We start from the raw sequence: 22,751 nt of genomic DNA, 5'->3' as shown, positions 1-22,751 counted from the left end.
TTATGTGTTGTTCATCTCCTTTGCTTTATTGGTGTTGCATCCTCCCCTGCCTCTTCTGTAATGGGATTTTCTCTTGGAAAATCTCAACCTTTTCAGCTGCGTGCTTGAACGATGTTAAAAAGATTTCTTTTTTGGCACAACCTAATCAAATCCAAAATGTCAGTTTGTGTTGGACTGTATATATTGAGAAAGCTTTGCCAATACAATAGTGACTGTTATTTCCTGACACAAGTATAGATGAATTGTATGGAGTTGTAATTAATATAATTCGTTGTTATATGATTCATGGGCATAATGTGAAGGTGCATAATGATTTGAAGTAAGGAGGAGATAGAAAATGATGTCACATTAATGGTGATTTGATTGTCTCTCGGTATTTTGGTTGATAAGCGGGCTTATATATTTCAATGTATTTAAGAGTATTGTAGTAGTTATTTTTTAAAATATTTTTTATTTTAAATAAATGTTTTAAAAAATTATTTTTAATATTAATATATTAAGATGATTTAAAAATACATATTATTTTTTTATTCTTGGCATGGATTTTGTTAGAAACTTGATGAAACACCAAATTCTTTGCCTAAACACCCATGTCATCCCTTTAGATTCAATGTTTTTTTTTTTTTTTTTAATGGAAGATCTAGTAAAATCTCTTTGAAAACTAGAATGAAATGCTCACTCTTTTTTTATATATAAAAATACATATTTAAAAAATTTTTAAAAATCTAAAATTCAAATTTATTTTTGGAACACAAGAAGATAAACCTTCAAGTTGCAAAAGATCAAAATATTAGAAAAATAACTAGATTGAAAGCTTTGACAAGATGAGATGAAGAAAGAAAGAAAAATGAGGTTATTGGTGCTTCAATTTAATTACTTTCAATATTGTTATCCTCTAATTAGTATTAATAGTACTCATCTGTAAAGTAATTACAAAGCTTAGATGTTGGTTGCAGTTGCTTATGATACGAATAACGAAGTTTATTCATTGTGTTTTTTATTTGTTATGGAAGAAGAGACAAACAAACCTAGTCGCATTTCTTGAGATGTTCATGTAACTCGATGCAATATGCCCTTGATATCTGAGAAAGAATCAATTGGTATGCAATATGGTTTTATATTTATTAAATACCATAATAGTTTTTATTGTGAATGATGACTACTACTTATTTTTTAATGTATGTATATAGATTAATTACTTGGTACGGAAAACTCGAAAAGCAGCAACAACTATCTTTAAAGGTGTCGATAAGATGGGACATAGTGTGGCCAACATCACCTTCAATTTATGTTGTGATAGACTTCAAGAGGTTGGGGAGGTTGAAGCAACATTAACGGAAGATGAGATTGCTTATCGTGAAAGTGTTAAAGATGGTGGCCTGTCCATGATCATCCCATGTCCATCCATGTACTAGGATGATATTGGTCCTCCTCAAATCTACATAGATATTTCAAACCTAACCTCAAATTGAACAAGCTGAGAGATTATTAGATATAATTATATATTATTATATGTTGTAATAATTATGAATAGATAAATAGTTAGTTTAATTTTTAATAGAATGTTATAATATCTTAATCATTATTGTATATTTATTATTTATAATTTAATATGTTATATGGTGCTTATATAATTGCGTTTTAATAATAAAAAACTGGTTATTTATAATTGTATAAATTACTGTTTTTTTTTTTTTTTTGGTGAAAATTAAGGGCAAAATAGAGTACTCCCAAATGTCTCTATTAAATGAGTCATAGATGACATGTGGAAAAATGATCTTCCCAAGCTAAGATATCTCGAGTTACAGCACCACTTTTGCTGCCTCGTGCTCCTTCTGAGGACTACATCGTAGGTGGATACAAGATACCACGGGGCATGATTGTGATGGTCAGTGTATGGGCTTTACATAGGGATTCAAAGTTGTGGGAAGAGGATGAGAGCTTCGAGCTACAGAGATCTAAAAATATACCAACCAGTGAATTTCGAATCTTTGCTATTGATATCGAGCATTGATATTAATATTGATGTATAGTGCGACTCGTTGAGCTAATTAAGATTACTAGGGATAAAATTAAAAAAAAAAAACAAAAGTTGCCATCTGATAATTAGTGACCATAGCTAATTTTTGAAGGTTCTAAATTATATATATATATATATATATATATATATATAATTAATTAAATAAATAAAAGTACCTGCGAGATCAAATATCTTCATCCCATCTCTCCTCTAGTTTGAATCAATAAGGTTCACAGGTTCAAGATCAAATATATGCATAATATCTTCATCCCATCCCTCCTTTAATTTGAATCAATAAGGTTCGCAGGTTAAAAGGCATTTGCTTTAGATTTGTGTTAATGTTAAAAATTAAAAAAAAAATTATTCTAATATATTTATGATATATTAAAAAAATATTAAAAATAATTTAAATATATTTTCAAATAAAAAATACTTAAAAAAAATCAATATTTCACTTTAAATTACCCCATTAATATTATCTTCAACCATCAATCTTGGTAAAAAAAACAAAAGATAATTTTTGAGAAATGTAATTTAATTCGTCAGATTTTAAGTTTATTTTCTAGAAATTATTGATTCGAGGATTACTAAAAAACTTATATAATTATTAACTTTAACATCTTACAAAATTAATTGAGATATACTTAAACTATTCCGGATAACTACTATTAAAAAAAATGCTAAGGAGAAGAGAACATCTGCTTTTCTTCCTGACCCCATGATTACAGTGTTCGGGTAAGTTAGTATATTTTTAAAAAATATCGCTTATGTTCTGCACAATCAATCAAAATAAGTTGTACACTTTGAAAATTGGCAAAAGCAAGAGGGGATTAGCTCTTGGAAAGCGAAACTTGACAAATATTCTCTTGTCCCCACTTTGGAAATGAAATATCGGAGTCTGGACGAAGTACCTTCCTAGCATCTAAGAGAGCATCCATCTGCATCAATATCGACCACACCTTCATTTGACATCACATGAAATGGACAACGAAATTATGGGAGAAAATCAAACACAGACCGAGTCCACAAAAGACATAGACTAAGACTTTTTTTTCTGTTTTTTTTTTCCCAAACGACCAAGACATAGACAACTATTCTCTTGTCCCACAAAAGACTTAAGACTAGCAAGTTGCATAGACCAAGACTTTTTTTTCTGTTTTCTTTTTCCAAACGAAAGCGATTTCATCCAATGATACTTCGCTGGCATTGTCTGAAATTTTTTCCAAATAATTTATTTTAAATTATTTTAAACATAACACATTAAAATAATTTAAAAATATTAAAGAAAATTAAAGAAAAAAATTAATTTTTTAAAATATAAAAACAAATATATATATATATATATATAATCGTGGGTTTCCAAGCTAGTTTATACAGACTTCGACTAATTTATCAAGGTCTGAAATTAACGATCAGATAAACTTTCATTAACTATTTATAACACTCGAACCGGTAATATATAAAGAATATATATGATACAAACATGCTAATATAATTCATATTTTCCTCTTTTCCTTCCTTTTGTAGATGCTGCTTTAACCATGGCCAAGGCTGCTCTCTCCTTCTGGTCTATTTGAATTAGAAGTCCAGCTGTCTGATATGTATAGCTGATTCAGGTAAAATAACATTTTCTTTCGCTATGTCTAGCGTAGCAATAAACATAGTTCAAAACTCGATTCCGATAGATCACATGGCAAATACAAGGATAGATAGTAAGTTATATGAGTGTGTGAAGCAGGACAATATTGAGGAGTTTAAAAGCCTCGTCCAGCAACATTTAACAGAGAAGCTTGTGACTCCCTGCGGGAATACACTACTTCACGTAGCTGTAAGCTATGGAAGTGACAATATTACATCTTATCTGGCTGGAACGTTTCCTTCTCTAATCACCATTCAAAACAGCCAGAAGGACACGATCCTTCATCTTGCTGCCAGAGAAGGACAGGCCAGTCATACAATTATATCTCTTGCGGAATCGAATCCGAGCTTGACGGGGAAGACAAATACCAAGGGAAACACTCCTTTGCATGATGCAGTGATCGCCGATAACAAAGAAGTTGCCAAACTCCTAGTTTCCAGAGATCCAGAAGTGGCCTATTACAACAACAATAATGGCAAGTCTCCTTTATATCTGGCTGTTGAGAACGGCAATAAGAAAGAGATACTTGATGATCTCTTGAAAACGGAAGCTTCGTTCCCTATAAGAAGTGAAGATGGCGATGCCCTACCAAAAGGAAGGTCACCTGTTCATGCTGCCATCGAGCAACGTAACAGAGGTGATCACAATGTCATTACTCACTAGAAAATGAATTACATACAAACAATTGTTGCAAAGCTATCATCTTTATATTCGTTTGAAACATTTTCTTTTGATTTTCAGATATTTTGGAGAAAATTGAAAAGGAAAAGCCAGAGCTATTACGTCTCACCGAGGAAGAGTTGGGAAATTCACTGCATTATGCATCATCCATAGGTTTTCTGGAAGGAGTTCGATTCCTATTAACGAAGTTTCACGATGGTGCTTATGAAACAAACCTTGAAGGCAACTATCCTATCCATGTAGCATGCAAAAGTGACTCTGTTGATGTAGTGAAGGAATTTCTTGATATATTCCCATATCCAAAGGAATTCCTCAATAAGAAAGGGCAGAACATTCTTCATGTAGCGGCCAAATATGGAAATCGCAGTGTCGTTAGGTACATACTCAAGCAGGATCAGAAGCTCGTCGCACCGCTGCTAAATGCGATAGATGAGGATGGAAATACACCTTTGCACTTGGCAGCAGTTTGTGGCCGATGCACGGCTACATTTCTTCTTGTGCGTGACAATCGCGTTGAACATTTCATTGTTAACAATAGAAATTGGACACCATATGAGTACTTGGCTGAAGAATTTTCCAAAAGATCTGGAAAGGAATACATAAAAACAGATGAAATGGTAAGCTACTAATTTGATCATCATTTATCGAGCTACAAAAGTCTATATATTTTAGGAGTATTACTGATTTAATATTTTGGTATCTGAGCTTCCACTTTGTTGCCAGCCTGCCGAGGAACGAAAGCCGATTGATTCCAATAACAGTACCCCTGCGCACGAGATCAAGGTATTTACGTTAAGATTATGATAAGTTTTTTTATTTAAGAAGCAATATTTTTTATAAAATACTACCCCCAAAAAAAGAGAGGATTGATTAATAAAAAAAAGTTTTTTTTTTATCAAATAGATATCTTTTTTTTTTTTTATCTTTATTGCAATAAAATCATGAAATTTTTTGTCCATATTTATTTTAATTGCTTTTAGTTTTTATGCAATAAAAACATTGCTAAAAATTTTTTTTTCAATAAAATCATCAATCCATTATTATTTTTATTTTTTAATTAAAACTTATTTATAGATTATGATAGGTTGTTGTTAAAAAAAAAAATAAAACAATTTTATAAAAACATTAGTAAAAAAAAATGGAACGTATTAATAAGGAAAATGGTTTTGTTTTAAAAAAAAATATAGATACCTTTTTTATTTTTATTTCAAATCAATTTAAATTATTTTTTTATCCTATGGAATTTAAATTATTTATAAAAATAAAAAGATTAAAAGTATTTCGCAGCAGGAAATCAAAAATCTTCAATATATATCCATAGCACACAGAAAGAGCACTGCATATTAACATATAATATGTTTTTTTTTTTTTTACAGGGAAAAGAAGTTGATACAAATAAGATCGATAAAAAAGAGCCATCACCAAAGGACAAAATAGTGGTTGGGTATTTTCCCATGGTATTAATATTGCTTTTTCTTCCTTACTTTTTTTCCCCCTTGCCATCCCTAATCTTTTTAAACTTCTAGTTCAAGCCCAATTGATTGAACTTGTATACCATTATATTAAAAAATTCTAAACCATTCCAGAAAATTTCTTGTTCTGGGAAAGGCATTTGGAGAATATTGCTTTTGGATGCAATTGAGCAAGTGCCAAGAACTCATTAAACAATTAAGCTTTTTCCCCCGTGCTATATATATGCAGGTGATGACATTATCGATCTTATTCGTCAATGCCCGCCCTAAGAAATCCCTAAAGGAAATTTTCCCTGCTACTCTACTACCCATGTCACGAGCAAGAGAGGAAACAAAGACCATGACAGGGAATGTTCTAGTGGTAGCAGTGCTTGTTGCTGGAGTAACCTTTGCGGGTGTTATACAATTGCCACAATTAAGGGATAACAATAACTCAAGTGATCATCGTCATGAATTTAACACTATTTATGAGAATCTTCTGAATAGTTATTTAGCTCTCGATGTGCTGGCTTTATCTTTCTCTCTGGCGGCAGCTCTAGTCCTTCTTTTGCCAAGCGTTACGAATGGTTTTCAAATCTCTGCAGTTTCGTTTTCAAGCTACATGGTTGGTTTGGCTATTTACATGATGTTCTTGGCATTCCTTATGTCTGTGAGTATAGCATTAATAGGATCCCATTGTTCTTTGGTAGCAACCACCATTACAGGGGTGATCGTTGTTTCTCTTTTGATTATTCTGCTAAATGTCAGCCAATTTCTTCCAAAAATGCGCTTGCCCCATTTATACTACGGCCCTTTTTTAGTGTATTTCTACAGTAGGTGGTGGCTGCCTAATAAACTCTCTGATCTCAAGAAAAAGCACAATCTTTAGTAGGATCAGAGGTCGGGATATTTCAACAAAGTTCTTCTACGGGTTCTCTTGCACCATTTCTACTACGGCCTTTTTTTCTTGTTTATCTACAGTAGCTGGTGGCTGCCTAATAAACTCTCTGATCTCAAGAGAAAGCTCTCTGATCTCAAGAGAAAGTTCAGGATTTTGAGATCGATCATACCTTGGATTGTGTCAGGCGAGCGATTGGAGTAATAATTTGAACTTTGTAATTACTCTTGAGTTTCCAATTGAATGTATGCGCACTTCTACTTTTATATATATATATATATATATATTAAGCATGCATTTACTAGACTCCTGTTGTTGTTGTTGTTGGATTGAGTAAAAAAAATAAATCAAATAGTCAAATTAAGATATCAATGTTAATTAAAGATATCAACTTGGTTGGTCTTAACAGTATTAAATTAATGGCCGTCCCAAAATCATTGACACGGTGCATTACGATAAAATCAACAAACATCCATCCCGTCCCTGCTGCAGGATTTTTTTCAAGGTAAAAGGACGAGCAATTTAAAAAAATGTTTTGTTCTAACAAATACAGCCAACACCACCCCTCCATCAACGGCAGAGAACACAATATATAATGCAGATTGTGTCCCACGTTGTCATTTGATGATAAGTTTTTTTTGTTGTCTATAGGTATTCCATTTTAGAATTGCGTTATAAACAGTATGTTTATAAAAATTAAAAAAATTTTATTAAAATTAATTTTTTATATTTTTAAATTATTTTAATATATTAATGTTAAAAATAAATTTTTAAAAATAAAAAAATATATATTATTTTAATATATTTTAACAACAAAAATTACCATACACTTAAACAACTCTCTATTAAAAAAAAGAAACTCCAATTTTTCCTTGACTTCGTGTTTGTCAATTTTTAGAAAGTATTTTTAATCTAAAATAATAAAAAAAGTATTTTTCTGGAAATTAAATTAAATTTTTTTTTGACAAGAAAGTGTTATTTATTGATTAAAAAATATTTTTTATTAATTAATTTTTTTAATAACAAATAAATACAGGAAAAATTTTAAAAATAAATTCTTGAAAATTACTTTTAATAAAGAAACGCACCCTTAAACATTGTTGCATCAAATTAGAGCAAGGGTGGGACGATGTTTGTTGACTTTATCGTCTTGGCAACGTGTCAATGTTGGCCATGTCCTTTTTTCTTGTTTTAAGGACGGCCATTCTAATACTGTTAAGACGAACCAAGTTGATATCTTTAATGATCCAAATTAAAGACATTGTTGTCCTAAATTGTTTCATTTATGGACGAAGGACAACAATATTAAAGCTAGGATATCATTTGTGGCTCGCTCTAAGCATTCTCAAACACAACTCTGGATTTGTCTTCGGTGCTTATCAAACCAGGCTCCTTGTGATATTTCATCCATTTTGTCCACCTTTCTGATCTTGTTTGTCCCAAAACCGTTGTTCATTATCAAGATTTCTAATTATTAATTTTGCAGATTTTCTTGTTATATTCTAATCACAACTCAGTGTAATTCTTTTAATCTAACCATTTCCTCCCTTATTTATATTAAATAATCCATAATTTAATAAAAAAAAATAATAAAAAAAGAGAGAGATAAAAAGATATAAATAATGATCATATCATTTGAGCTGCTTTAAATTTTATAATAATAAAATATTAAAAATAAGTGGATATGTCTTCAAAAATACATAATGTTCCACTTATTTATCATCTCAAATTATTTCAATTTTTTTAGGTAAAAATTAAAAAAAAAACATATAAATTTTTTTGATTCGTATAATATTTTTTGTTGATATAAATGTCTCCTCGATGTAAGTTCACTTAGCCTTAAAATAAGTGGGCATGTTGGTTAAGAGGATTTTTTGAACTTTGATATTTTTTTCCCAACTTCATATTAAATTTTCAAAGTAAATTAATATAGATATTTTTATTGTAAAAATAAAATATAATTATTAAAATTAGAAATTTAGGGATCAATTTCAATTGAGATTTATCAAATCAAATGATAGAATCAATGTTTGATGCCTAATTTAAAGCAATTATTGATTTTGGGGACCAAAGTGTAAATTATAAAATTTACTCTATGCATGTTTGCTAAACCTCTTCTGTTTCTTTTAATTAATGGTGTGGATAGGGTTTCTGTTATAGGCAAGGATGTGGCGGCTAGCTGAACATGGCTTGGCAAAGCATAAGCTTTTGTCATAGGGTTCATGTTTTGCAACTGATTATATATATATATATATATATATATATATGTTTTAACCATTATTCCTTCTTGATAAACATTGATGAAAACTCGATTCTTTTTTTTTTTCTTTTTTTTTTTTTTTTTTTTTTGATTCTTGATATGTTTTGTCATAGTCTGATATGTATAGCTGATTCAACCAACACCATATTTTCTTTTGCCATGTCTAGCGTAGCAATAAACATTGATGAAAACCCGATTCCGAGAGATCACATGGCAAATGCAATGATAGATAGTCAGTTGCATGAGTGTGTAAGGCAGGACAATACTGAGGCCTTTAAAAGCCGTGTCAAGCAACATTTAACAGAGAAGCTAGTCACACCCTGCGGTAATACACTACTTCACGTAGCTGTAAGCTATGGAAGTGACAATTTTACATCTTATCTGGCTGGAACGTTTCCTTCTCTAATCACCATTCAAAACAGCCAGAAGGACACAATCCTTCATCTTGCTGCCAGAGAAGGAAAGGCCACTCATACAATTAAATCTCTTGTGGAATCGAATCCGAGCTTGATCAGGAAGACAAATACAAAGGGAAACACTCCTTTGCATGATGCAGTGATCACCAATAACAAAGAGGTTGCCATTTTCCTAGTTTCCAGAGATCCAGAAGTCTCCTTTATTCCTGGCAGTTGAGAACGGCAATAAGAAAGAGATACTTGATGATCTCTGAAAACGGAAGCTTCGTTCCCTATAAGAAGTGAAGATGGCGATGCCCTACCAAAAGGAAGGTCACCTGTTCATGCTGCCATCGAGCAACGTAACAGAGGTGATCACAATGTCATTACTCACTAGAAAATGAATTACATACAAACAATTGTTGCAAAGCTATCATCTTTATATTCGTTTGAAACATTTTCTTTTGATTTTCAGATATTTTGGAGAAAATTGAAAAGGAAAAGCCAGAGCTATTACGTCTCACCGAGGAAGAGTTGGGAAATTCACTGCATTATGCATCATCCATAGGTTTTCTGGAAGGAGTTCGATTCCTATTAACGAAGTTTCACGATGGTGCTTATGAAACAAACCTTGAAGGCAACTATCCTATCCATGTAGCATGCAGAAATCACTCTGTTGATGTAGTGAAGTATATATGAATTGCATGGAGTTGATGTAATTAATATAATTCGTTGTTATATGATTCTTGGGCATAATGTGAAGGTGCATAATGATTTGAAGTAAGGAGCAGATAGAAAATGATGTCACATTGATGGTGATTTGATATATTTTTAAAGTGTTTGAGAATGCAATAGTATTTATTTTTTAAAATGTATTTTGTTTTAAATAAAATATTTTTTCATATTAATATATTAAAATCATCTAAAAACAAATATTATTTTTTTATTCTTGTCATGGATTTGTTAGAAAGCTAATGATACACCAAATTCTTTGTCTAAACAGCACTGTCATCCCTTTTGATTCAATGTTTTTTTTTAATGGAACATCTAGCAAATCTCTTTGAAAACTATATATATATATTCAAAAATCCATAAACCTTCAAGTAGTAAAAAATTAAAATTTAGAAGAATAGCTAGATTGAAAGATTTGGCAAGATGAGATAAAGGAATTAAGAAAAATGAGGTTATTAGTGCTTTAATTAATGACTTCAATATTATTATCTTCTAATTAGTATTAATAGTACTCATCTGTATGGTAATTACAAAGTTAAGATGTTGGTTGTAGTTGCTTATGATACGAATAATGAAGTTTATCCATTGTGTTTTTTTGTTATGGAAGAAGAGACAAATAAACCTGGTCGCATTTCTTGAGATATTCATGTAATTCGATGCAATATGCCCCTGATATTTGAGAAAGAATCGATTGGTATACAATATTGTTTTATATTTATTAAATACTAAAATAGTTTTATTGTGAATGATGACTACTAATTAGTTTTTAATGTATGTATAAAAATTAATTACTTGGTATGGGAAAACTCGAAAAGTAGCAACAACTATCTTTAAAGGTGTCAATAAGATAGGATATAGTGTGGCCAACATCATCTTCAATTTATGTTATGATAGATTTTAAGAGGTTGGGGAGGTTCAACGTCTTGAAGCAATATTAATGAAAGATGAGATTGTTTAATGTGAAAGTGTTAAAAATATTGGTCCGTCCATGATCATTCTAGGTCCATCCATGTACTATAATGATATTTGGTCCTCCTCAAATCTATATGAATATTTTCAAACTCGACCTCGAATTGAACGGGCTGAGAAATTATTAGATATAATTTATATATTATTATATGTTGTAATAATTATGAATATATAAATAGTTAGTTTAATTTTAATAGCATGTTATATTATCTTAATCATTAGTTTATATTTATTATTTGTGATTTAATATATTACATGCTGCTTATATAAATTACGTTTTAATAAAAAAGAATTTGGTTATTTTTTTTTATTGTACACATTACTATTTTTTTTTTTGAAAATTAAGGGCAAAATAAAGTACTCCCAGATGTCTCTATTAAATGAGTCATAGATGACATATGGAAAAATGATCTTCCCAAGCTAAGATATCTCGAGTTGCAGCACTGCTTTTGCTGCCTCGTGCTCCTTCTGAGGACTACATCGTAGGTGGATAGAAGATACCACGGGGCATGATTGTGATGGTCAGTGTATGGGCTTTACATAGGGATCCAAAGTTGTGGGAAGAGGATGAGAGCTTCGAGCTTCGAGCTAGAGAGATCTAAAAATACACCAACCAGTGAATTTCAAATCTTTGCTATTGATATTAATATTTATGCATAGTGCGACTCGTTGAGCTAATTAAGATTACTAGGGATTAAAAAAAAAAAAAAAAAAGTTGTCATCTAATAATTAGTGACCATAACTAATTTTTGAAGGTTCTATATTATATATATATATATATATATAACAATTTTTATTATTATATATAATTAAATAAATAAATAAAAGTACCTGCGAGATCAAATATCTTCTTCCCATCTCTCCTCTAATTTGAATCAAAATGGTTCACAGGTTCGAGATCAAATATATGCATAATATCTTCATCCCATCCCTCCTTTAATATGAATCAATAAGGTTCATAGGTTCAAGGCATTTGCTTTAGATTTGGGTTAATGTTAAAAAAAAATTTTAAAAAAAATTATTCTAATATATTTATGATAATATTAAAAAAAATATTAAAAATAATTTAAATATATTTTCAAATAAAAAATACTTAAAAAACAATCAATATCTTACTTTAAATTACCCCATTAATATTATCTTCGACCATCAATTTTGGTAAAAAAACAAAAAATAATTTTGAAAGATATAACTTAATTCGTCAAGTTTTAAGCTTATTTTCTAGAAATTACCGGTTCGAGAGTTACTAAAAACTATATATCATCATTAACTTTAATATTTTAAAGAATTAATTAAGATACACTTAAATTAATTGGATAACTACTGTTAAAAAAAAAATGCTAAGGAGAAGAGAACATCTGCTTTTCTTCTTGCCCCATGATTACAGTATTCGGGTAAGTTAGTATATTTTTAAAAAATATCGCTTATGTTCTGCACAATCAATCAAAACAAGTTGTAAACTTTAAAAATTGGCAAAAGCAAGAGGGGATTAGCTCTTGGAAAGCGAAACTTGACAAATATTATCTTGTCCCCACTTTGGAAATGAAAGGTCGGAGTCTGGACGAAGTACCTTCCTAGCATCTAAGAGAGCATCCATCTGCATCAATATCGACCACACCTTCATTTGACATCACATGAAATGGACAACGAAATTATGGAAGAAAATCAAACACAGACCGAGTCCACAAAAGACATAGACTAAGACTTTTTTTTCTGTTTTTTTTTTTGTTTCCAAACGACTAAGACATTGACAAGTATTCTCTTGTCCCACAAAAGACTTAAGACTAGCAAGTTGCGTAGACTAAGACTTTTTTTTCTGTTTTCTTTTTCCAAACGGAAGCGATTTCATCCAATAAGAGCATCTCTAATGGGAAAGTTAATATTTTAATTTTTTTTTATTTATTTTGCATATTTTCAGGAAAAGCCAAATAAAATACTAAAATATCCTGGTGGGACCTTTTTTTCCCACCGAGACATCAAAGGTTATCCTGTCTATAATCCTACCTTGGTTCGATATTATCCAAAAAGTTTGAAAGGAAAAAAAATTAGCACTCTGAAATGTTATATAAAAAAGTTACGTCTCCCTTTTATTATACACTAGCTATGGCCCATGCTACGTCATTGGCATTCAAGTTATGAGAGTTATTTTAGTGGTCGATGAGTCAGCAATGAAATCTCATGAACAGTCTTCTTGTTTATATTAATCAAATTAAATAAAATATTATCCATCTCGTATTTATATTTAATTAATTTAATTTAAAAATATCTTAGAAAAACTAAACTTAACAAAAAAAAATAACATATAAAAAAACCTTGGATAACTTGATTTATTTTCGAATTCAATGAAAAATCCTATATGAAGTAAAATAAAAAATAATTAATGGAGTCCTATTTGAAGAAGAAAATTGGAAAAACATAAGTTAAAAAATATTACAAAGTAAGTATCCCATTAATTTATAAAAGAAAAAAAAATAATCTATGCTCTGAATTGTTAAAGGAAAATAAATAATAATGAATGAAAAAGATAAAATTTTAAAACCCCCAAATTACCTAATAAAATTTGTTAAGCCATAAATTATTTAGAGTTATTATTTCATTTTCATAAAAAAAATATTTATTTTTCATAGATAATGATTCTTTCCTGTTTTAGATTACTTTAATCGGACTTGTTGGGGTAATTTTGGGGGATTTTATAATTTTTATTATTTTAAATTTATCAATTCTCTTTTTGATTTACTTTTAATAAAAAAATCAAAGCAAGAACATTGCCCAATCCCTTACTATTTGATTTGACATCACATGAAATTATGGAAGAAAATCGAAGACAGACCGCGTCCACAAAAGACATAGACTAAAACATTTTTTTCTCTTTTCTCTTTTTTTTTTTTTTTCCCAAACGACCAAGACATTGACAAACTATTCTCTTGTCCCACAAAAGACTTAAGACTAGCAAGTTGCATAGACTAAGACTTTTTTTTCTGTTTTCTTTTTCCAAACGAAAGCGATTTCATCGAATAATACTTCGCTGGCATTGTCTGAAAATTCAGCATCTGTGGCTTCTTTAATTCCTTTTTTTTTTTTCAGCATCAGTGGCTTCTTGGACGACCTGGTCAGACAATAGCTAAAAATATAAAAGGCAGGATGTTCAGTGGTCAACAGTAAAGCTTGTCTTTGTGAAGGTCCTGAGTTCGATCCTTAAGAGTACCAGCCTGTCACCCCCACGGTGCCTTACCTGCCTATTGGGCTTGCAGGATGTTCAGTGGGCCCGGGAAATAGTCGTGGTGCGCGTAAGCTAACCCGGACACCTCGGGTTACCAAAAAAAAAAAAAAAAAAAAAAAATATATATATATATATATATATATATATATAAAAGGCAGACTCGTAGGTAATTTTAATTTACCCAAAACAGCTTTTGGTAAAAAGAAACACTCAACACTACCAGTAGATATTTAATTGAGAAAAATTAGAGGTTACGGTTTATATTATCAATAACCCATTGAAATGCTTAAGAATAAATACTAATATTTAACAATTTAATTACAGCTTATCATCATCATGATAGCATCCCAGTACAGATCCCTCTACTTCTCAAAATCCTTTTGTATGTTGTCACCTTTAAAAAGTTAATTTAATAAACACCTAGGTTATTTTCCTCTTTTCATTTTTCTCTTCATTCACCGAGATTACTATAAAAAATAAAAAAATATTTAAAAAACAATTTTTACATACTTTTTTTTTGGTGAAAACAATTTTTACATACTCTATTAACTCTACAGAGAAAAAACAAAAAGAAGACGCCCTTACATTTGTCATAAAATCAGTTTCTGACATATTGTTAGGAGTGCTCGACAAGTTTGTTTAGATAATTCACAAAGTTATAGTTTGTTATTAGGAAACTATCGTTTGATTTGATTTTAAAGTGTTACATATTTGTTTTTTTAAGTTATGTTTTATTTAAAAATATAATTAAAATAATTTATTGTATTTATTTTAAATTATTTTAAACATAACACACTAAAACAATTTAAAAATATTAAAGAAAATTAAAGAAAAAAAATTAATTTTTAAAAACAATATTTTTAAAATATAAAAAAAAAATATTTTTTTTATATAATTATGAGTTTCCAAGCTAGCTTACATGAATCTCGACTAATTTCTCAAGACCCTGAAGTTAACAACCAGTCAAACCTTTATTAGCTTTGCGATTTGTGATACTCAAATTGATAATATCTAGAGAATAAATTAATGGTCCAACCAGTTGAGCCCCTTAGTATTTAAAAAATATAGAAGTTGTTATTTAAAATAAAAACAATGATTTTTATAAAAACATTTGTAAAAAAAAAAAAGGTTTTTTAAAAAATATGTAGATACCTTTTTTTATTTTTATTTCAAATCAATTTAAATAATTTTTTTTAATCCTATAGAATTTGTTTTTTTTTTTCTTCTGAAAATCAGTTTTTATAGTTATATAATTAAAAAAAAAAAACTGTCTCGGCAACGAGATCAAATATTTTCTTGTTTATGTATCTTTCAACTTTCTACTTTAGCATTTATTTAACACTAACAACTCTTTTTATGTTTTATTAAATGATATAATTTTTTAATTTATTCTATTAAATACACTCATTAACTTTCAAATTTCCATTTAAATATTTTATGACACATTCATGGTAGTTGCAGATTAATTTATATATATATATATATATATATATTAAAAACTAATTTAAAATCCTATCCACAATATAGCGTGAGTGACTTCGCAAAAAAAAAAAAAAAAAGCACTGCATATTAACATATAACATATATTTCAGGACAAAGTAGTTGGTTCAAATAAGCTAGATACAAAAGAGGCATCACCAAAGGACGAAATAAGGGTTGTGTATTTCCGATTGGTATTATTGCTTCTTCTTCCCCAATCTTTTGAACTTCTAGTTCAAGCCCAATTGATTCAACTTGTTCTGGGAAAGGAATTTGAAGGCAATTGAGGAAGTGCCAAGAACTCATTAAAACAATGAAGTTTTTTAATTTTTGCCCTTTGTATGCAGGTGATAACATCATCGATCTTATACTTCAATGCCCGCCCTAAGAAATCCCTATTTGAGCTTTTCCCCGTTACTCTACAGCCCATGTCACGAACAAAAGAGGTAATAAAGAGCATGGTATGGAGTCTTCTGGTGGTAACAGTTCTTGTTGCTGGTGTAACCTTTGCAGGTGCTACACAATTAAGGCACAACAAGAACTCGAGTGAATTCAACAGCACTTATGAGAATCTTCATTGATCGTGAAAGGGATAAAACAAATCTGAATTAAAACACCTCACTCAGATATCAACTTGGTCAAAATCAACAAAACATCATCCCATCCCTGCTCTAATTTGAATCAATAAGGTTATTAATAGGTTCAAGGCATTTGCTATAGATTTGACATCACCCTTGAGTAGATTAAAAGAGAACTGCAGTATTTTTTGAAGGTAAAAGAACGTGCAATTTCATATATTGGAAGAGTGATAATGATTGTTTTTCAAATTATTTTTTAATTTAAAATACATCAAAATAATATTTTTTAAAATTATTTTTAACATTAACACATCAAAATAATCTGAAAAACACTTAAAAAATTAATTTAAAATTAAAAAAATTTAAATTTTTTTTTTATATATTTTTAAAATATAAAAAAAAACCTTCTTAATAAAGTGCCCGAGAACCTCTAGTCATACCTAAATTGCCTCCATATAAATTAGTTTATTTACCAAAAATAAATTCTTAAAAGGTTATTTGCACGCACCCTTTTTGTCTACTGACATATTTTTTTATTTTATTTTTTAATTTCTTGTGTGTGTTAAATATCCAAGTTGTCCTTACACCTAAAAAGTTAATCAATCGCTACTTTTATTTTATTTATTTATGTTTATTATTACTACTCCAAACACTGAAACCTAATAAGACCACCATACTGAAATATATAGAGGTTTTTTTTCTTCGATTAGAGATCATTAGAATACGTCAATTTAACATCGACAAAAAAAACAAAATAATATCTCAATTACTTTTTTATTAAAAAAAATAAATCAGAAAATGAAATTCAAATTTTGTAATTTTTAGCGAAGAGAACACAATAATGCAGATTGTGTCCCACGTTGTCATTGGATGATAAGTTTTTTTTGTTGTCTATACACCACCCCACCATCAACAGGAGAACACAATAATGCAGATTGTGTCCCACGTTGTCATTTGATGATTAGTTTTTGTTGTTGTCTATACACCACCCCACCATCAACAGAAGAGAACACAATAATGCAAATTGTGTCCCACGTTGTCATTTGATGATTAGCTTTAACACAATAATGCAAATTGTGTCCCACGTTGTCATTTGATGATTAGCTTTTTTGTTGTCTATAGTTTTTCCCATTGCGTTATAAACAGTATCTTATAAAAATTAATTGAACACTAATCCATGTGGTTTCTAAAAATTAATTCATGGGTAAACTCAGATCTTGATTTCACTATTTTTTTCATTACACTCTACAATAGGAAGGGTGAGAGGCATTTTGAAAGAAATATTATAGTAAAATGGTGATAGCAAAAACAACCTAGGGATGATACAACGACGGCAGGAATAATTATATATGAATACAAAACTAAGTAAAAAAGAGTGACATTTAAAAAAAAAAAAAACAAAAGAGACTGAATATTATTATGCCGAAATCACATGGTTCAAATTATAATTTTTCTTGATTGAAATCATTATATGGCTATATATGTGCGTACAATACCTATAATTAATATAATGTCTGTTAAAAGGTATAATATCAATGAAAAAAAATATAATACTGCTTTTTAAAAAATTAATAAAAGATTCTACTCGTTCACCATTAATAATTAATAATTGCTTTTAGAATAAGTCTCCTGTCACTTTACACCATCAACTTTGCAATTAAATGCATACTTTACTGGCTCATATTCATTGAAACTAATAACACTCTAATCACCTGTTAGAAAACAAGAGGTAATAATTAATTGGTTTTTGGATTGAGATGCAACGTTACTTAATTTTTAATTAATTGGTTGCATGTGATTTGTTGAAAATATATAAAAAAAATACATTTTTTTTTTAGCCATGGGTTTCCAAGCTAGCTTATTAGGATCTCGACTAATTTCTTAAGATCTCGACTAATTTCTTAAGATCTTGAAGTTAAGGACCAGGCAAACCTTCATTAGTTCTGTGATTTGGGACACTCGAATTACTAATTTTTAGAGGATAAACTTAGGGTATGACCAGTTAAACCCCGTCAATATCAAATAATATAAGATACAAACATGCTAATATAGTTCACATTTTCCTCCTTTCCTTTTCCTTTTCTAGATGCTGCTTTAACCATGGCCAAGGCTGCTCTCTCCTTCTGGTCTATTTAAATTAGAAGTCCAGCTGTCTGATACGTATAGCTGATTCAACCAACACCATATTTTCTTTTGCCATGTCTAGCGTAGGCTACGAAGCAATAAACATTGATGAAAACTCGATTCCGAGAGATCACATGGCAAATGCAATGATAGATAGTCAGTTGCATGAGTGTGTGAGGCAGGACAATACTGCGGCCTTTAAAAGCCGTGTCGAGCAACATTTAACAGAGAAGCTAGTCACACCCTGCGGTAATACACTGCTTCACGTAGCTGTAAGCTATGGAAGTGACAATATTACATCTTATCTGGCTGGAACGTTTCCTTCTCTAATCACCATTCAAAACAGCCAGAAGGACACAATCCTTCATCTTGCTGCCAGAGAAGGAAAGGCCAGTCATCCAATTAAATCTCTTGTGGAATCGAATCCGAGCTTGATGGGGAAGACAAATACAAAGGGAAACACTCCTTTGCATGATGCAGTGGTCAAGGGCAACAAAGACCTTGCCATTTTCCTAGTTTCCAGAGATCCAAAAGCGGCCTATTACAACAACAATAATGGCAAGTCTCCTTTACATCTGGCTGTTGAGAACGGCAATAAGAAAGAGATACTTGATGATCTCTTGAAAACGAAAGCTTCGTTCCCTATAAAAAGTGAAAGATGGTGATGCCCCTACCAAAAGGAAAGTCACCTGTTCATGCTGCCATCAAGCAACGTAACAGAGGTGATCACAATTTCATTACTCACTAGAAAATGAATTACATACAAACAATTGTTGCAAAGCTATCATCTTTATATTCGTTTGAAACATTTTCTTTTGATTTTCAGATATTTTGGAGAAAATTGAAAAGGAAAAGCCAGAGCTATTACGTCTCACCGAGGAAGGGTTGGGAAATTCACTGCATTATGCATCTTCCATAGGTTTTCTGGAAGGAGTTCGATTCCTATTAAAGAAGTTTCACGATGGTGCTTATGAAACAAACCGTCAAGGCGACTATCCTATCCATGTAGCATGCAAAAGTGACTCTGTTGATGTAGTGAAGGAATTTCTTGATATATTCCCATATCCTAAAGAATTCCTCAATGAAAAGGGGCAGAATATTCTTCATGTAGCGGCTGAAAATGGACAGGGCAATGTGGTAAGGTACATACTCGAAAACGATCAGAAGATCGTAGAACCACTGCTAAATGAGATGGATGAGGATGGGAATACACCTTTGCATTTGGCAGCACGACATGGTCAATCCACGGCTGCATTTGTTCTTGTGCGTGACAAACGCGTTGAAAATTTAATTGTTAACAACGAAAATTTTACACCATATGATGTTGCGAAACAACAATCTAAAATGGCTGTAGACCAATATAACAAAACAGATGAAATGGTATGCTATTTGATCATCATTTATCGAGGCTACAAAAATACATATTTTAAGAGTATTATTTATTTAATATTTTGGTTTCTGGGCTTCCTCTTTGTTGCCAGCTTGCTAAGGAACGAGAGCAGTTTGATTCAAAGAACAGTATTCCTGCGGACGAGATCCAGGTATGAGAGTTCTGTTGAAAAAACAATGTTCTTACATTTTAAGTAGACAAGGATTCCATTCCACTAAAGGATATCATATTTTACATAATAAAGGATGATATCATGAAAAAATGGAAACAGAGTATATAACTTAACACTCTTAAGAGCTGACTGAAATTCAGGACTCAAGATATAATATAAAATCGTATCCTTAAACCTCAATTAGCTGTTTAAAGCTTTTTGAGTTGAGTGGTTCTTTGATAGACTCAATCATCCTTTGTCAGAAGAGCTCATGTCATGTAATTTGTACAATTATCTGCTCTGCGTTGCTTCATGATTTCTGTCTTCATTCCTCAGATCGAAGTTAATTCAGAAGATGTGAAGGATGGAAAGAAGAATTCTACAACAGAAAAGGCGACCGCTTCGACTGGTTCTCAAGGAAAGGTACAAGCTTACATTGACTACACAAAATCGAGGTTAATTATCTCTTCTAAGCTCAAAGAACTACTTTCCAAACATGGGCTGATCATCAGTTTCAGTGGCTTATATTGTTGGCTAGCCATAGCACAAAAGGAAAGAAGGGAAGAAAGAAAAAAGAGGTAGCTCTATTCATTAACTTAAAAATATGTTTTTTTACAGGACAAAGCAGTTGATTCAAAGCACTACAAGCTGCTTGATTATTATGGAACGGTAATATAACACATCTTCTTTCCTATATTTTTTCTAGTCATCCCTATTCTTTTGAACATCTACTTGAAGGCCGATTAATTTAGATTATATACAATTATTTTCAAAATTCAGAAATTATTCCAGAATCGTCCTTGTTCTTAAAAAAAAAAAAAGGATTTCAAGGCCAACGCTTTTGCATGCGATTGAGAAAGTGCCAGAAACTCATTATTATGAAGTTTGTTTCCCCTTGCTATGCAGATGACAACATTATCTATCTTATACTTCCATGCCCGCCCTGAGAAATCCCTATATGAGCGTTTCACTAGTACTCAAGGCAAGCCGCCAAGGAAACAGGAAATAACTATCAGGATACAGAATCTTCTTGTTGTAGCGGTGCTTGTTGCTGGTGTAACCTTTGCGGGTGCTATACAGATGCCACAACAAAGGGATAAAAATAACGGCACTGAGTTGAACAGCATTACTGTTTCATCTCTTTTGGATGTTTATTTATGTCTTGATGTGTGGGCTTTAAATACCTCTGTGGTGGCAGCTATAATCCTTCTTTTGACAAACTTGAATGATGTCAATTTTGCACCATTTGCACTTTGGTTTTCATCGTTAATGGTGGGTGGGTCTATTTACATGATGTGCTTGTCATTCTTTTTTGCTGTGACCATAGCATTATGGGGTGGATCCACTTATGGGTTGTTCGCTGCCATCCTTATAGTGGTGGGGATCGTGTTTTTCCTTGCTCAAACATTGCTTTATATTATATGGATTCTTCAACCATCCGTCAACCAAATTATTGAAGGAAAGCTCTCGCATTATGTCTACTACATCTCGTTTTTCATGCGTGTCTACAATTGGAGGTGCCTGGCTTATAGTCTTCCTCGTCTTCATAAACTTCGTGATCTCTGGACAAAGCCCAAGTAACTATCCAGGTTGATCTTCATCAACAGATGTCATGATTTTGTGGGATCGCCTTTTTCTAAAAAAGGTTTGGGATGAAAAAGCATCTTGGAATATTGTGTGTGTCTAGATGTTGTAATAATAATTTGAACTTGTAATATCTTGAGTTTCCAGTTGAAATAATGAATTGAATGTGTTCTATCAATATGTTATCATAAATGAATAAATTTTAAGAGAAAATTGTCAATAAGTTGTGTTGCTATCCAATTTTTAATAAATTTTTAAAAAATTCAAAAATAGCAAAAAATCAAAGAAAAACTCAAAAAATATATTTTTAATGTATTTACATCATTTTTAGCATTTTCAACGTTATTTCAAAATATTTTAAATTTTTAAAGGTTTTGAACGTGTTCTACTTTTAACGTGTTAATTTTATAATCATTGATTTTTCTTATTGATATTGATATTGTTCGCTTTTAAAAATATAAAAAAAATAAAAAAAATCAAAATTTATAAAAATAAAAGAAAAGAAAAGTTAGGGGACTAGTTTGAAAACCTAATAACAATTCTCCTATAAATACTAAGCTACAGTAATAAATCAAAGGGGGGATGGGAGAGACCGAACAAAGATTGACAACCTAAACCGAAGCTTTCATTTTCTCTGCAGCCGCCACCCTCTAAAAAAACTCATCCCATGCCGCAGCCCCTTTCCTTGGAAAGAAAAAAGAGAACCAGAGAACAAAGACCCCGATGTTCTTTCGATTCTCTCTGCAAATCTCCATCCAGGGCCGCCCCTCCCTTTGAAAAAACAAAAGCTTCCCTTCCCCTGCGGTCATCTCCCAAAGCCAACTCCCCTTTGCAGCACGAGACTCTCACCTCTCGCCAGCCAAGTTTTCGCTTCCCCTTAGCCCCAAAACAAACCATAACCGGCCATTTCCAGTTTCTGGTCCCATAACCGGCCATCAACACAAACTCTCAGCCTCTCCCAGAACCGGAGAGGGACTCTCTTCCCCATCGCCATTTTCCAGCGGCCACAAGACAGCTCCCTCTCTTCCCCAGATCGGTCCTTCCCTCTCAACACAGAACAGCCTCGCCCTCAACAAACAGCCTCATCTCCCTCGACCAGAGAACGGGCAGGGCCGTTCCCCGTCTCCTCAGACCCACGGTCTTCCTCACCGGCACCCACAGAAGCGGCCTCATCTCCGAC

General features: G+C 31.4%; 1 protein-coding gene across 4 annotated transcripts; it reads left to right on the top strand.

Moving 5' to 3' along the window:
- The first annotated feature begins 3,516 nt into the window (after positions 1-3,516).
- On the top strand, positions 3,517-21,703 carry LOC118040158 (protein ACCELERATED CELL DEATH 6). 4 transcript variants are annotated; one of them, XM_073404165.1, is made up of 7 exons: positions 3,548-4,296; positions 4,401-4,875; positions 19,748-19,826; positions 19,928-19,987; positions 20,324-20,410; positions 20,606-20,656; positions 21,315-21,424. In XM_073404165.1, exons 1-7 carry the CDS (start codon positions 3,660-3,662, stop codon positions 21,360-21,362), a joined length of 1,437 nt encoding a protein of 478 aa, XP_073260266.1. In that variant the 5' UTR covers positions 3,548-3,659; the 3' UTR covers positions 21,363-21,424. The 4 variants fall into 4 exon arrangements, with proteins under 4 accessions (XP_073260264.1, XP_073260265.1, XP_073260266.1 ...); XM_073404162.1 differs by having other exon boundaries at positions 3,571-4,296; positions 20,894-21,703; XM_073404163.1 differs by lacking the exons at positions 19,748-19,826; positions 19,928-19,987; positions 20,324-20,410; positions 20,606-20,656; positions 21,315-21,424 and adding exons at positions 5,046-5,123; positions 5,717-5,797; positions 6,042-6,986 and having other exon boundaries at positions 3,517-4,296; positions 4,401-4,957.
- The last annotated feature ends 1,048 nt before the right edge of the window (positions 21,704-22,751 follow it).

This window comes from Populus alba, chromosome 13, assembly GCF_005239225.2.
Source record: "Populus alba chromosome 13, ASM523922v2, whole genome shotgun sequence".
Classification (NCBI taxonomy): domain Eukaryota; kingdom Viridiplantae; phylum Streptophyta; class Magnoliopsida; order Malpighiales; family Salicaceae; genus Populus; species Populus alba.
Note: the sequence above shows the minus strand (reverse complement) of the source record. Positions and strands in the feature narration are given on the sequence as shown.

Coding starts and splice junctions, on each gene's coding strand:
- LOC118040158 (XM_073404162.1), top strand. CDS start 3,660: ATGTCTAGCGTAGCAATAAACATAGTTCAAAACTCGATTCCGATAGAT. Junction 4,297..4,400: donor CATCGAGCAACGTAACAGAG/GTGATCACAATG, acceptor TTTGATTTTCAG/ATATTTTGGAGAAAATTGAA. Junction 19,827..19,927: donor ATAACAAAACAGATGAAATG/GTATGCTATTTG, acceptor CTTTGTTGCCAG/CTTGCTAAGGAACGAGAGCA.